The 15,499-nt window shown below is 44.7% G+C and overlaps 1 protein-coding gene across 1 annotated transcript in view; it reads left to right on the top strand.

Moving 5' to 3' along the window:
• Positions 1-15,485, top strand: part of SLC27A1 (solute carrier family 27 member 1) — a 125,988-nt gene extending 110,503 nt beyond the window's left edge. The window contains exon 12 of the mRNA XM_069231743.1: positions 8,488-15,485. Within this exon, the coding sequence (XP_069087844.1) occupies positions 8,488-8,645 (158 nt within the window). The 3' untranslated portion in view covers positions 8,646-15,485. The remainder of the gene's footprint in view (positions 1-8,487) is intronic.
• The last annotated feature ends 14 nt before the right edge of the window (positions 15,486-15,499 follow it).

Genomic DNA, 15,499 nt, shown 5'->3' with positions numbered 1-15,499 from the left:
ATTTCCAGGGAGCAACCTTAGGCACCCACTCGACCCGCTCATTCCAAGGAAATCCCAGATGATCCCACAGAATGTCACCCTGACAACCCACTACCTCCATGTGCCAGGGAGTACCTTCTCAGTACCGCTGCAGTTTTTAGTATACCAGTAACCTTCTAAAGACCTGTCATTACCGAAAGAAAGAAGCAATGTGGCCTGTGACAAAGAGAAAGAGTTTTATAAAGTCCTGAAGGAAAGGTACTACAGCAGGCATCACATTTCCACATGAGTAATTCACCTCCAGCTAGGTTAAATGCTCAATGTAAAAGTTTGGTGATTTTGAAGGGGTCTACTCTAATATGTACACCAGTCACCACTGATGAGATGCCATTCCGTCCTTCTAGTAAATTTGATGCATTACAAATGCTGTGAGATACACTTCAGAATCTTAGGGAACAAGCACAAGAACTGGTCTCGCTTACACCCTCAATCCTTACATAGATGCTGGATTTATAAGGAAACAATTCCCTGGTTTCGAGGGCAAATTCTTCTTGCATGAGACAGGATAGATGCTCACTCAGAGATGTGAGATTCAGGGCTTTGAGATCTTCAACTTCACCATGAAACCAACTTTTAGTTCGCCTCCTGTGAAGCTTCACTTAGACCGATGCCACACTATGTAGGTTTTTTGGTGTTTTTCTATGGAAGGTGCAAACCAGATAATTCCCCAGCTGTCCATGGAGAAAGTTCTATGAATATCACTGTGACACCTTATTTTCTTTTGTGAGTTACCTAAGGGACTCTACTAGCACCATTCTGCCCTCCACACAAGCTGGATTACTGGCTCCCTGCGGCACCCTCTTCATAATCTTGTTGATTAGGCTCTGCTATGTACTTCTGTGTCCATCATAGAACTGCCTGTCCATTGCTTTCACTACAGCTCAAGCTCTGCATGGAGCCCATGCCTCCTTGCCCCTGGCCCTAAGTTGGCTATCCTGATACTTTTCCTGTTCCTGAGCCACTGCCTTCAAATTTTCTAGGTGGGCTGAGGCAGTCATCTCCTAACCCAGATGCAAAAGACACTGACTGACACCGGTGTGGATTGCATCTTGTCTTTAGGAGCACTTGAGCATTTAAGGTTCTTCATCCCTTTTATTTATTGGTCACCCCACTGGCTATTTAGAAACAAACCCCCTTGGACATTATGTCCAAAGCAACCACTTAAGCAACATCTCACGATTACTGTGAACACCATGCTCTAAATGTCTGCTCAAATGTTGTGCTTAGTCTGGCAGTGCTGTGATGACTAGAATTGTTAAGTTCATCACAGCTGCCTCTCCCCTTGAGCTCCCCTCCCATGTTGCCTGGAAATGTTTTTAAGAGTTGGAAAGGGATTGCAGATGAACAATGTTAATTTATATAGTGACTACCGTACTTCATCTTAAGTCCTGCGTCTGTCAAACTCCTTCACCTGTCATCCTCTTTGCTCTTTTACAATTTCTATAATCTATCACAATCATCTAAAAGTGCGGGGGAGGGAATGAAAATATGTGGTCTGTGTATGGCCTATTTGGGGGCGTGGCCTGAGCACTTGTGGTGCGAGGATTGAGGAGGCGGGCCACTTTCTATGCAATGTGAAAATTCCCAGGCAGACAAAGAGATTGTGAAAAAATGGTTGTCTTCTAAGCAAGCACCATAGTAAGTGTATGAAGAGACCAGTTATGTTTTGATATAGATATGCATCTATCTTTGAGTTTAATCGGGGAACGAGATGCTACATGCATCAAATACACCTTTTCTGCATGATCATCCCAGATTTTTCCTTTTTCTGGAGCATATTTTTGCAGGTTTTTTAACTCTGCACTTTACCCTTGCGGAACAGCAGTAAAGTTAGTTTACTTTTTGTAAAGTGTGCAGTTATCAGTGGTGTACTGGCGCTAAATATAGAAACAGCAGAGAGCAGAACTACAGTTGGAACATATATGTTTTAGGTGTTTTGCGGAATCGTGTATGGTTGGGCTCTGCACAAATATCAAAAGGTATACTGTTCCAACGTTGAGCAGTTACAACTGAGAATGCCTGGCACCCCTGCATGCCTTCTGTGGAATCTAGATTGCTTTACCATCCGAGCCACTGAAGACCAGAGGTGCCTGCTAAGCCAATATTTGGTAAATAAACATGTTGTACAGTTGGGTATTCCTGGCTATAAACATGGTTTATAGTTCCATTTTTATTGTTGGGTCCTCCTCCTTTAAGCATGGTTAAATTGGCTTACCCCGATTGGCATGGTTAACTTGCCTGCAAGTCCCTAGCATATAGTGTAGGAAATAGACCCATGGCATGGAAGTTAAATGTCACATGTGGACTGTAGTGCACATGGTATGGTGCATAGGGCTGGCCCTACCACGTGTAGCCTGACTACAGCAGCCTAAAAACTTGTCAAACCTGTCAAATAAACTTAATTTGACATGCAGAGAAAGGCTGCTTTTAAACATTAATAAGTCACTCCTACGTACACCTTGTTATTTAAAAGTGGAATATGAGCAAAATTAAAGTTGGCATGTTCCTGGAGTGAGGAGACCACAAAAAGCTATTTTCACTGGCAGAGCTGTAGCTGAATCCAAAGTACAGAGTATAAACTTTCATCTGTAACTTTCAAAAGGAAGAGGCTAAAGAGGCTCATTCAAAGACTACTTTTCATATTTATTAAATGTCTAATTATTTGGTGAAGTTATATGTTTGATGGCATGTGTAAGTATCTTTTAGAAAAATTAAATTTCTGTATCTGAAGCTTCTTGATGCTCATTTGAGTTAGTCAGTCTGCACAACAAGTGCTTGACGTCCCAGAGCACACCATTAGCTTTGGCTTGGTTGCAGGATTGACTGGATGTTGGGTGTTTGATCCATATCAGCCCAGAAACGATACTTTAAATAGATGCAAGAGCTTAATTAACTTGAAAGGGACAAAGGTGAGGTCTGCCCAGTCATAGTTTAATGTAGGGAGAGAACTGAAGAAGGGAAAGCTTTTATTCCCAAGGCTCACAATAGCCAGACTGACTCCGAACCCAGAGGGAGGAAAGCTAACCTGAGAAGTGGGTTGGAAAACCTACTCATTTCCTTAGTCGTATCTCTGAATTGACACAACAGCTCTGCACAAAGGAGAAAAGGGTTCCCCCATCTTGGATTTTAGGAGTGAGAGGCACTCTGGGATTGTTTGCAGTAGGACAGTGGTTCTTAACCTGTGGTCCATATTCTCCTGGGGGCCCATGAAGCCAGCTCAGGTGGTCCACGTCTGCTTAGAAAATAAATAATACTAACAGATTAATAAAGTGTATGTAAATAAAGAAGCAAATGTAACATGTAAACTTGAACATTTGAAAACATTCTGTAAATGTGAAGACATTTGACATTGGAGCCTAATAATTGAGTAAGTGTCCTTAGATTGATTTGTGGAAGCATTGCAAGTGCACCAGACATAGCCTCAATAGAAGTTAGAAAAGATTCAACCTTCCTATTAAAATGTAGATTGTTCTTTTTTTGTATATTGTTTTGCAGTTCAAATCATGCTTAGGCTAGGATACCAGTGGGTGTTGACCGGATTCCAATAATGATTCAGTGGGGGGCCCTGGATTTCAGTAATGATTAAGTGAGGGCTCACCGAAGTCAAAAAGTTAAGAATCACTGCAGCAGGGCAAATGGGAACGAATGAAAAAGTTGGAAGGGGTGACTCTGGGAACATTTATCCTATTGGGTAGGGAGGAGCCAGGAGTCACTTCCACCCAGTAGCTAATGCCAACCATAAATATGGCGTCCCGACAAAACTCTTCAACATACTTTACGTACCCGATATCTGTGGCCTGAGAGGTGCCCTGAAGTACTTGGCCTGCTCCCACTTGTACCTAGGACAAGCAGCTGGGTTCCAATGGTCAGTTGGATGGCCTATGTGGCCACACAGACACAGAAAACTGCAAAAGCCCTTTTTCCTGAAGTGACCAGCGGAACAGTACCAACTGGACCTTGCTGATGGCCTCTGCTGGAGTGAGCCCTGCCCCAAAATACTGTCTCTGAGGTCATGGGATACTTAGAAGTGACCAAGTGGAGTTGCTCCAGTAGCCCTGCAAAAGTTGTGACGTAACATGTTTGGACTTCAAAGACCTCCGAGTGTTTCATTTCTATGCACTTTCCTCCGATACAGCTTCTGGTTTGCCCCCTTGTAGGATTTTGAGATTCATAAAGAGACTAAGCCAGAAGGTCACGTCAGCCTAAAATTGTACCTAGCTCTGGTCTACCACTTTAGTAGACTGCATCTGATAGAGACTTCTAGTTGTAGAGTCCTGACGGAGGCCCTGGCCATTGTCTCCCAAGCTATTGCCGATGGGAGAGATGCAGCAAAGTACACATTATGATGTGGTCTGGATACAACCGACTCATGAGGCAGAATCAACGGTGGCCTTGAGGCACCATGCCTGGTTGAGGACGTCTGGCTTTTCAGGAGATGGTTCAATCCACGCTTATGGACATGCCCTTTTCATAGCACCCATCTCTTCTGAGACCAAGGAGACTTGGCTCTTTAGTGCTTTATGGAGTCCAGGGCTACGGCCAGGTCCTTTGGCCTCACAGCTGCACCTCGCCCCCTCAGTTTGGTTTTTGCCCCTTTCGTGGTTACAGAAGGGGCACCCAACCACGTCCGTTCCCCACCAGCCACTGTGCTGGACATGCTGCCCAGCCTCTGCGTGGCCGGGGACATGAGATCCAACATCCTTGTGGATCAGGGAGCCAGCGGTCTAGCCAGTCCACTGCGCCCCTTCCCCGGCAGTGACCTGCAAACCTTCCTATTCTGACGCTTCCCTGCCATTCAGAGGCATGTTTTGCCATCCCCTTCCCAGGTGGCAGTCCGTCACGTCAGGTGTGTTTTTTGAATAGTCCAAAGGGGCTATTCCCTCCCTTTCAAGACTACCCCTCCATTATTGCACCATCCTACGATCGGATGGTGGAGGATCACCTGGCACATCTCAGCGAGGAGGTTATGGCTGTCTTGACCAAGGGAGCCATAGAGGGTTCCTGTGCCAGAAGTAGGTCATGGTTATTCCCACTACTTTCTGGTACCCAAAAAGGACAAGAGCCTCCACCCTATCCTAGAACTTCAGTCCCTTAATCTCTTCCTCAAGAAGAAGAAGTTCAACATGCTCACTCTGGCTCAGGTTCTGTCTGCCTTGGACCCAGGAGACTGGAATGGTAGTGTTGGACTTGCAGGGCACCTATTTCCATAGTTCCGTCCTGCCTGCGCACAGACGTTACTTGCTGTTCACTGTAGGCCATGCGTATTTGTAGTTTACTGTGCTTCCCAATGGCCTTATCAGGGCCCCTAAAGTGTTCTCCAAGGTGATGGCAGTGGTTGCAGCTCATCTGCACAGGTCAGGGGTTTCAGTCTTGCCCTATCTCGATGACTGGCTGTTAAAGGCAGGCTCGTCCCAGGCTGTCGTCTCCCACCTCCAGACTACGGCGGACCTCTCGCTGGTGTTCACTTTAAATGTGCTGAAGTCACGCCTTACTCCCTCTCAGATGCTTCCTTTCATCCGAGCTGTTCTAGACATGGTGCAGTTTTGAGCTTATCCTTCTGAGCAGTGAGACCAGGATGTTGAGGGTATGATACCAATGTTTCAGCCTCTAGCCTAGATTTCGGTGAGAATGAAACTGAGGCTGCGGGGCCTCATGGCCTCCCACATCGTACTGGTGACATGTCAGATGGCATATGGGGGCTCTGCAGTGGGACCTGAAGTTCCGGTGGGCAAAGCATCAGGGAAATCTTTCCGACGTGATCCAGATCTCGGCGGGAACTGCGCAAGATCTGTAGTGATGGCTCTTAAAACGCAAATGGGTCAGAGGCACATCCATCTCCCTTCCCCAACCAGATCTGACAGTAGTGACAGATGCATCACTCCTGGAATGGGGTGGCCACATGGGAGAGGCGGAGATCAGAGACGTCTGGGTTCCACATCAATCTTTTGGAGCTCAGGGCGATCAGACTGGCATTGAAAGCATTCCTTCCCTCTCTCAAAGGGAAAGTAGTGTAGGTGTTCACGGACAACACCACCGCAATGTGGTACTGCAACAATCAGGGTGGGATGGGGTTGTGGACCCTTTGTCAGGAATCTCCTCTGGACAAGGCTGGAACATCTGGGCTTTTCCCTGGTGGTTAAACACCTGCGGGCCCTCTGGACGCCACAGCAGAGAAACTCCGCAGACAATGCATGGTCAATCATCAATGGCATGTCCATCCAGAGGTGGTGCAAGGTCTCTTTCAGCAGTTGGGGAGAGCCTTGGTTAGACCTCTATCCCTCCGCAGAGAACACACAAAGTCAGCTGTTTTGCGCGTTGGAGTTTTCAAGGCACCACTCGCTCGGTGGTGCTTTTCATCTTGAGTGGAGCTCAGGTCTCCTATAGTTCTTTCCGCCCATACCACTTCTACCCAGGGTTCTCAAAGATCAAGAAGGACTGAGCACAAAGAGTCTGGTATCCCGAGCTATTGAGCATGTCCATCCATTCTCCAATCAGACTGCCTCTTCGGGTGGATCTTCTGTGCAGCTGTAAGGGAGGTCTCGCCACCCAAACCGGTCCAGTCTCTGCCTTCTTGCGTGGAGATTTAATGGTGGCAGTTGACAGCTTTTGACCTTCCGCCCGAAGTATGTGATGTTATCCTGGTAGCCACCAAAACGGTATTCACCTGTCATTAGCATAAATTTGTGGCGTGCACAGAAAAAGTCTGTAAACCCTCTCTCTGCCCCTCTTTCCGAGGTCCTCCTGTTTATACTTTCTTTGTCCCAGCAGGGCTCTGCTTTGGGCACCCTCTAAGTTATTTGTCTGCTATTTCTGCGATTACCTTACCAACCCTCTTTGTTTAAGTCTCCTATTTTTAGTAGGTTTCTCAAGGGTCTTACCCACATGTTTCCTCCATCACCATTCATCATGCCCCAATGGGATTTGAATTTGGTTCTGACATTTCTCATGTATACTCTCTTTGAGCCTCTTCACAATTTTCCTCTCAAGCGTCTAACATTAAAAACAGCCTTCCTTGTGACCATTACATCTACCTGCAGGGTGAGTGAGCTGAAGGCATTGTCATCTAAGCCACCCTACCTTTCCATCTTTCCTTATAAAGTGGTGCTTTGCATCAGGGCTTTCTTTTTTGCCAAACATGGTCATGCCCTTTCATGTAGGCCAATCCATCACCTTGCCTACGTTTTTGCGCCCCCTCGCCCCAAGATCCTTCTAAGAAAGAGGAGAGACTCCACCGCCTGGACCCAAAAAGAGCATTGGTATTCTACCTTGATCGTACAAAAGAGTACCTGAGTGACAGCTGCAAGCACTACGTTAGCCCCCGGAGTTCCAGTCATGGGCATCTGTCAGGCAGAAACATGGGCATCCTTCCACATGTTCACCAAACACTGCTGCCTGGACATTCAAGTTCAAAGAGACGAGTACTTTGCCCGTTCGGTCCTGCAGGACTTCCTAGTATGATCTCGGCTCGCAGACCCTCCTCCGGGGATGGTATTGCTTGGTTATCTATTCTAAGGTAAGGAATCTGCAACTAGAAGTCTCTATCAGTCGAACAAGTTACTTTCCTATGGGAAAGCCTTATCTGGTAAAGACATATTCTAGTTGCAGATTCCTTACCGACTTACCCATCCTCCCTGCTATGCAAACTGATTTTTATAAGGACAGGGACTTCCCTTTCAGGGCCCTAGTTTTGACGCACCAGTGGTCAGTGTTCGTCATAGCTCCGCACTTGTGGTGTAGAAAGTTGTGAAAAGAAACAGACGTTTGCGCGTTGGAGTGGAACCAGAAGGCGCGCAAGGGGTACTGCTCAAGAAAAATCTCCGGATCCAGACTGACGCCTGGGGGACATTCTAAAGTAAGGAATCCACAACTAAAATATGTCTCTATCAGATAAGGTGTTAGCAAAGGTAAGTAACTTGTTCAGTTGGCTTAGTGATCTTTTGTGCTATTTTAATTAAAACTTTACGAATTCTTATTGATTTCTTGTTCCTCTTACTTGATTTTTGCCATTTTCGTGTTACTTTCTTTAATAAATAATCATTTGTTTATCTAATTTGTTTGAGATTTGTATTGTTTGGTGTTTTGTTTCATTACTGTGTTGGTACTGTATAAATAATTTACACATTTCCCTAAATTAAGCCTGTCTGTTTTATGGCATAGAAACCTGGGAGATTAGGTAAGATTAATTTAGTAACTTTGGAATTCACCCTGACAAGTTACTATCATTATTCTTCAATGTGGGTGACCGCACACCCCAAATACCAATCCACTCTCAAACTATGCTCATGTTAAAGTGTTTTAATTTTTATCTCTTACAACTTGGTGATTAACCTGTTGGGTAAGTGCTCTGGTTGGTGAGGCACATTGCTGCAGTTGATTGTGGGGGAAAGCATGCAGTAAGGAGCCGTTATCCGCCTTTTTGACCCATTTCCCCTTTCCTTTGTTTTCAAGGCACCTTTAAAATTCAGAAGACGCGGTTACAACGAGAAGGCTTTAATCCACTTCTGACATCAGACCGGTTGTTCTTCCTGGACACAAAGCTGGGGCAATACGTTCCACTAGATGAAAGCACCTTCAGCAACATTCAGACTGGAAAGATCCCCCTTTGAACTTCAGCCTTGGCACATCAAGCAGGGTGTGCATGGACTGAACTTAGGTTACACGGTTAAAAGGGATGGAAGCAGGCAGAGGGTAGACTGAACTTTCTTTGGAACACTCCTGCACCTTAAAAAGAGACATTCTGGTGCAAGGAATACACTTATATAGAAATATTTAGGTAAGAACATACTACCCTGTGGTAGAAGTGGGACCTGGTGGTTCTGGGGTGCACTTATGCATGTAAGAAACTTTACTTGTGGCTGTAGATGTGCTTGTAGAGGAAGAGGGCAAGACACACCTCTTAACAGTTAGGGGCTGAGGCTGGACTCCTATATGGTGGCTGGGGATGGTGTTATGGGGTATTGCAAATCTGTATTGGACAGATCCTTAAACTGCAACTCAAGCTGTAAATAATTTAGATGGGAAGGAATGTTTGATGAATTATTGAAGTGGATTCTTACCGTTCATATTAGTGTATGCTCGGGCCAGGCCTGAATTCATTTGGCTCTGTCCCCGATGCAATGACAAAAGCAGTAGGCTACTTTGAGGCAGCCACTTCTGTTATTTAAAATTCTGTGAGGGTCCTCTAACAGTAGGCACTCTGCAATTGTTTCTACCCTTTGTACGTACCAGAATGAGTGATGAAGGCTTATAGGAGCTGCCTTACCTGAACTTGCTCAAACGAGAGCAACGCCCATAGTCGATCAGCCTTTGCTTTCCTTAGTAAGTGTGGGTGCTAGACTGGACTTTTATTGGCGATAGGTGCTACTGGTGCTGCTACCAGATGTTGTTCTCTTTCTGTGAAAGTTTTGTAAGGAACTGTGGCTCTAGAGGAATCATGCTTTCATGCAAAATTGTAGTGAATCGTTAATTATGAATCTGCCCATTACAGACTTCGAGACTGGCATATTCATCCTGCGGACCAGTGCAGGATACAACAGCACCCCATACACTCAACACCACTTGTCCATTTTAGTTCTCTGACTCTCACATGGGGTCCTGCAAACTCCCCTTTCCTTACCAGGATTTGGTTTTCCATCCTTTCTACCAGCACTGTCACTTTGCTCCTATGTACCACTGGCTGGTATTTGCACCTCCTTTGCCACCCTTATGAGAGCACCTGCCATTCCCTTCTGTCAGTACCCACACTCCTATACAAGTGCCTGGAATCTACATCCAGCACAAGTACTGATCCTATTTTATCAGCCTTAGCCCTGGAGCCAGCGCCTACTAACCATGTCAAGTTTTGCAGTGTGAAATATGCACTCCACCCTACACACATAGTGTGCAGAATTCTGCCCCTTGGTAGACACTGACGTAGATGGAGCCTGGACATGATGTTGACTGCAAGCCCACAGTGCCCCCTAACAAGGCTGCCATCCTAGATGCGTTTTCCCATGATTGGGTTCAGAGGTGCATCACGAGAAATTCCAAAGAAGCTGTTGAAAATTCTTCTTTTACATAGTTGGAGAATTACATTTTCTGAAGGTGGGGTTTGTGAGATTCTTTAAGGTGATTTTCAAGTTCTGCCCAAATAGCCATCGGAACGTCACTTCAATGGCGAACATCCAGCATAAGTCTAAGGACTTCTGGGCATGTTTGCTGTTCAAACACTAAACTTTAATGTTTGATGGCATGTGTGGCTGTAGATACACATGCTTGCTATAAGTCTGCCATCTAGTGTAGGCTCGGAGTGTTGCAAGTTGTTTTTGTTCGAAGAATCTTTTCATGTCACAAGATCGAGTGACTCCTTTCGGTGATACTGTGCATGGGCATTGAGTCTTTTGTTAGATTGTTTTCTCTCTGCTGTCTGGTTCGGATGTGTTTTTCTCTCGCTCCAGTATTCCTTGGCTCGTCTATCCCGAACTCTTTCCTTCCTTCTTTCTTTCAGCAACGGTATAGTATTCCAATCTCGTTTTCTACATTTAATGTACTCAAACCGACTTCCCTCATTGGGAAACGGTTCACCACCCTTTGGGGCGTTGGCACTCTTTTTGGGCCTTCTCTTTCACATGCTGTTGGAATATGCAGGGCTGATGGAACGGACTCCATTTAGGTTCTGTCCTCGATGCCATTCCAAGTTTCCACACACCATATCAACACCTAGTGTGTAACTTGTGCTTGTCCCTGGAACATAAATAAGAGAACTTCAACGCCTGTAGGTCTTTTCGATCTAAGAAGACTCTCCGGGACCGAAGAGTGTGTCGGTTGGAGATGGCGTCGAAGACACCAGACAACACTCCTGACATTTTCAGAGAGGAGCATGCACAGGAGGAAATCGTACATCAATTCGCCCTCTCTATTTGAGATTCCGAGTTGTATGTCGAATCTGACATCGAGAGTCAGCCACTCACCGCAGCACGATTACACCAGCCCCAATTTCCCATCTAAAGTCTTTGAAAAAACATCTAAACTGGTCGTTGGTCCACCACTGCCTTTGGGCCATGGTCGGATCCGACAGTTACATTCAGATGCCCCGCCCTCCAGCTAAGCACTGAAAATTGCCAAGGCCAAGATGTCTTCGGCATCGACCACAGACTCAACAGCATCCCACACAGTCTTGGGATAGAGTTGAATTTTCGATTTGAGCATTTCGGCTCCGAGAAAGAAGCCTTCAACATCCGTTTTGGAGCCGACACCTTCTGCCTGACAAAAGGCTTCCTTTCTGAAAACCTCAGAACCGAGGATGAGGGCTTTGAAAGACTCCACTCTTTCATCGGGAGCAGCTTCACCAGTAGAGCCAATTCTGGAAGTAATGGACATTCGTCAGTGCCAGCTCCACATACAAAAGGGAACGGGGAAAATAATTGCTTCTCCCCCTGTTCCAATAAAAAGGAGACTTACTTTTCAAGAGACCTTGGACACTGTTCCTTCTCCTCCGAAAAAGTCTCCAGGGCCAAAGACAAGGCCCCAGTTCACCCTCAGCCTTCTCCACCTCACTCTCCTGTACGTCCCCCTTACTCCAACACCACCACCAAAATCTCCTACATCTTTCATAGAGCAACAATTTTCTCCAGAAGGGTCACCACCACCACCTCATGACGATGACTTGGGTGAAATTCCACATGATGTAGATCCATGGGATTTATATGATCCAGATCCCATACTTCCTAATGACCCTGATTTGTACCCAGCTTGGCCTTTACCTCCTGAAGATGCAACAGCATACAATCAGGTTGTTGCACGGGCAGCTGCATACCATAAAGTACACATGCGCAATGACCCGATTTAAGAGCATTTCCTCTTTGATACATTGTGACTGTCGGTCAAACAGTGGCAGTTCCTGCCCATGTTGCCAGGTATGCTTAGACATGCCACAGACATCTTTAAAAAACCTGTTTGTGTAAGGATTATTACCCCAAGGGTCGACAAAAAGTACAATCCATCACCGTCAGACCCTATATTTATCAGATCACAAGTACCTCTTGACTCTAGTTGTAAGCACAGCACGGAAACGTGCCAACAGTCAATCCACAGGAGATGCTCCTCTCCCTGATAAGGAGAGCAAAAAACTTGATGCAGCAGGGAAAGGAGCAGCTGCACAGGTTGCTAATCATTGGGGAATTGCTAATTCGTAGGCACTTCTGGCAAGATATGATAGGGCCTACTAGGACGAGATAGAAGAGCTACTTCAGTACCTTCCAGAGGAACATCGAAAAAGGGGACAGGAGATAGTCTCAGAAGGGCATCCAGCATGTCATTGATTCTAAGGGCACAGATGCCACTGCAAATTTGTTTTTCTCACCTAATACAAATATCACAGGGGATCTGTGCCAAAATCCCAGTACAGGACGACACTCGCAATGCAAGATGGAAAGGTTTACCATCCCAACCCAAAGGACCTGCTGCTGATGGCCTAGTTTTGATATAGCTGAATTTAGTCACTTATAACTACCTGATATTACACTAGATGTCATAGTGGAAGCACATAAGCCAGCTACCAGAAATTGTTACGCCTTTAAAATGGAACTGGTATGGTGCCAACACAGCAGTTCCCATCAGCGCATGGTTGATGAGACAATGGTAATCTAATACCTTGTGGACTGCAAACTAACCTATATCTCCAACAGTGAAAAAAGCAGCATTAATTAGGGTAATGTATATGAAACACAACTTTGCTGATCTAGTTATTCAGAGGTTCCTGGAGGAGGAAGAGACCTTTTCCTTCTTGTACAGTTCCAGCACCCCAGTGAAATTTAAGTTAGTGCTAGCAGGGCTTTTACACCCACCTTTTAAGCTATTTCATAAAGCATCACTCCAGAACATTTTACAAAGACAATCCTTTTAGTGGCAATCGCATCTCGGAGGAGAGTTAGTGAGTTGCAAGCTCTTACAGTGCAGGAACCATACCTAACCGTTATCAGGGACGTTATCTTGGGAGCACACACTAGGTTCCTGTCAAAGATAATGTCACCATTGCATATCAAGTAAGCCATGACCCTCCTGCTTTCTTCCAACGCTGAGTAATGCAGCAAAGAAAAGTGGGAATATGCTGCATACAGAAAACAGGAAGCACAGGGCATCAGGGACACTACACAGCTTTTCATAGGTCAATTACCACAAGAACTAGCTCGCAGTTAAAGAAAATAAAATTGGAAGTTGGATAGTCCAGACTATAGAGTACTGTTATCAATGGCAAACAAAACACTATAGCTGAAGCCTGTCATATTTCACTAGGACGGAGGCAAGTGGTAGAGATAGCAAGAAAAGATTGTAAGATGGAAGTCAAGACAAGGGACCTTGTGGGCTTACACGCGTCTTCATATTCAGGCTCTGCCTAGGTCGAAGCCCACCAAGACTAGAAAAAAGGTTTTGTAATCCAGCCCTTCCAGACCCAAACACAAGATGGCAGAATTATAAGAGCTTCAGGGTTCAAAACCATTATCACTTGTAAGTAACTGGTTTCTTTCCCAGCACATGCTAGTTCTCACAAGCACTGCCCTGGAAATATGATTTAATGTCGTTTTTTTTTTTTGCTTGATTGTGAACTCAATTAAACTTTACCATGTCTGAGATGCTTAAACATGCTCTGAGGTGGCATGCTTAGGAATTTACAAACTAGGGCCATTTTGCCATCATTGCTTACGTTGTCCCTGACTCACATACTTTGTATTTTGATTTTTTTTTATTACACAAACATAGGTATGACTTACTTCCAAACGGTAAGTCAGTCATAGAAAAAGTATTTGTGAGGCTGACATTGTTGGATGGGAGGATACAGAATTTTACGCTATGGTACCACCAAAATATAATGTATGACCTTTGAAAGGCCCCTTTTCTACATTTCGTAGTGATGCAACAGGGACTGCTTCATAAGCTGTTAAAAAACAAAAATGTACTCTCACGGTATCACACATATGTAATATTACGTACAGGTATATCTCTTTCAAGCTGCTGCTCAGCCTTTCTCAATTAACCCTCTGTTGCAGACAATCCAGACTTGACCTCCTGTTTTTTTCTAATTATGGAAATCCCTACCCAACTTCTTGTTACCCATGGATCTTCCAATCCCAACAACTCATTTCTTTATTATTGTCACCCTTTTCTGTTTTTCTTCCTTGTGTGTGTTATACAACAGATAGGTAAATGCTGTCACTAGGTGAGATCTATAGAAGCCAGATTTTAGCTTTTTGTCTGGGGTTTAAGACGGTGCCTCTTGTTTTTTGGAAATAGGTTAAAGAATTTGAGTTTTTCAGCCAGAATATTCAATGGCATGCATCCACATTTTGCAACATGTGTATTTTCAAGAATGAATTTTTAGGTGGGTCATAGAGAGCTTACTACCATATTTTCCTGCTTGCGCTTCTACAGCAAACTGTAGACACTAGATGTAAACCGCGATGCTGAACACGTTTTTAATTGAATTGATTTCCTTAGAGGGAGGTAAGAGGGATTTAGGGGCCCCATTTATAGGTTGGCGGTAAGCATACTCTGTCAACGGCGATGGGGTATACTTACTGTTGACATAATTCTGACCACGTTATTTAGATGGGTGGAATTAGGTGAGTTTTCCTCTTACCACCTAAGGAAACCCCTGGTGGTAAGAGGAAGTGAAAACTGCTAAATGCTCTCCTTGCCATGTGAGAGCAGTCAGATGGAAAGGGGAGCATTTTCTTTTTTTAAAGAAAAAAGAAAACTCTTTGTAGCAGGGCTGTTATGTTAATGGAACCCTGCTCCAAACTACAATGAGCATCGATGGGAATCACTGTAATGGCAGTTCCTGGCAATGCTTTAATAAAAATGACTGCCTGCTTCGCAGTCATTTCAAAATGTGGCAGACAGCACCTCAGAGCGACGGAATAATTTACTCCATTGCCCTGGTGAAGAAATCTGCTTTCTGCCTGATTATAAATCTGACCCTTAATTCAGTTTAAAGTTGAATGTAAAGTGGTTTCCAGAAAGACTCCAGAATGAGTTTTCTAAAGTACCAAAAGGACAAGTATTTTAAAGTACCATCTGCTGGGCGATACTTCTCTGTGTCCCTAATTTGCTTTTGTTTTGTCTCAGTATTATCGACCCTCAGCCTGGTTCTTCAGAAAACTCCCTTCTATTAGTCATCAATTTATTTGCAAGCTCTTTGTAGGAATAGCACTTGAACCTTCATTTGTAACAAAGTGTAACTTTGGAATTCTCCCCTTGTTTTTCCTCCGAGGTTTTTCCAGATGTTCACATAATATATGCAGTGCCGTCTGACATTTCTTCCAAGGCTTTGCATATTCTCAGTCATAGGGTTATGATCTATTAGTCTAGCCTTGAGGTTGTACCTGGGTCTCCTTTATGCCTCTTTAACACTCACAAGAGGATGGATTCGTTGTTAATTAAACTAATAAAAAGCTCTATTTCATGAAGAAGTGCTATCTCAAAA

Source organism: Pleurodeles waltl, chromosome 4_2, assembly GCF_031143425.1.
Source record: "Pleurodeles waltl isolate 20211129_DDA chromosome 4_2, aPleWal1.hap1.20221129, whole genome shotgun sequence".
Classification (NCBI taxonomy): Eukaryota; Metazoa; Chordata; class Amphibia; order Caudata; family Salamandridae; genus Pleurodeles; species Pleurodeles waltl.
The sequence above is the reverse complement of the archived record's forward strand: the minus strand, read 5'-3'. Positions and strand labels throughout refer to the sequence as shown.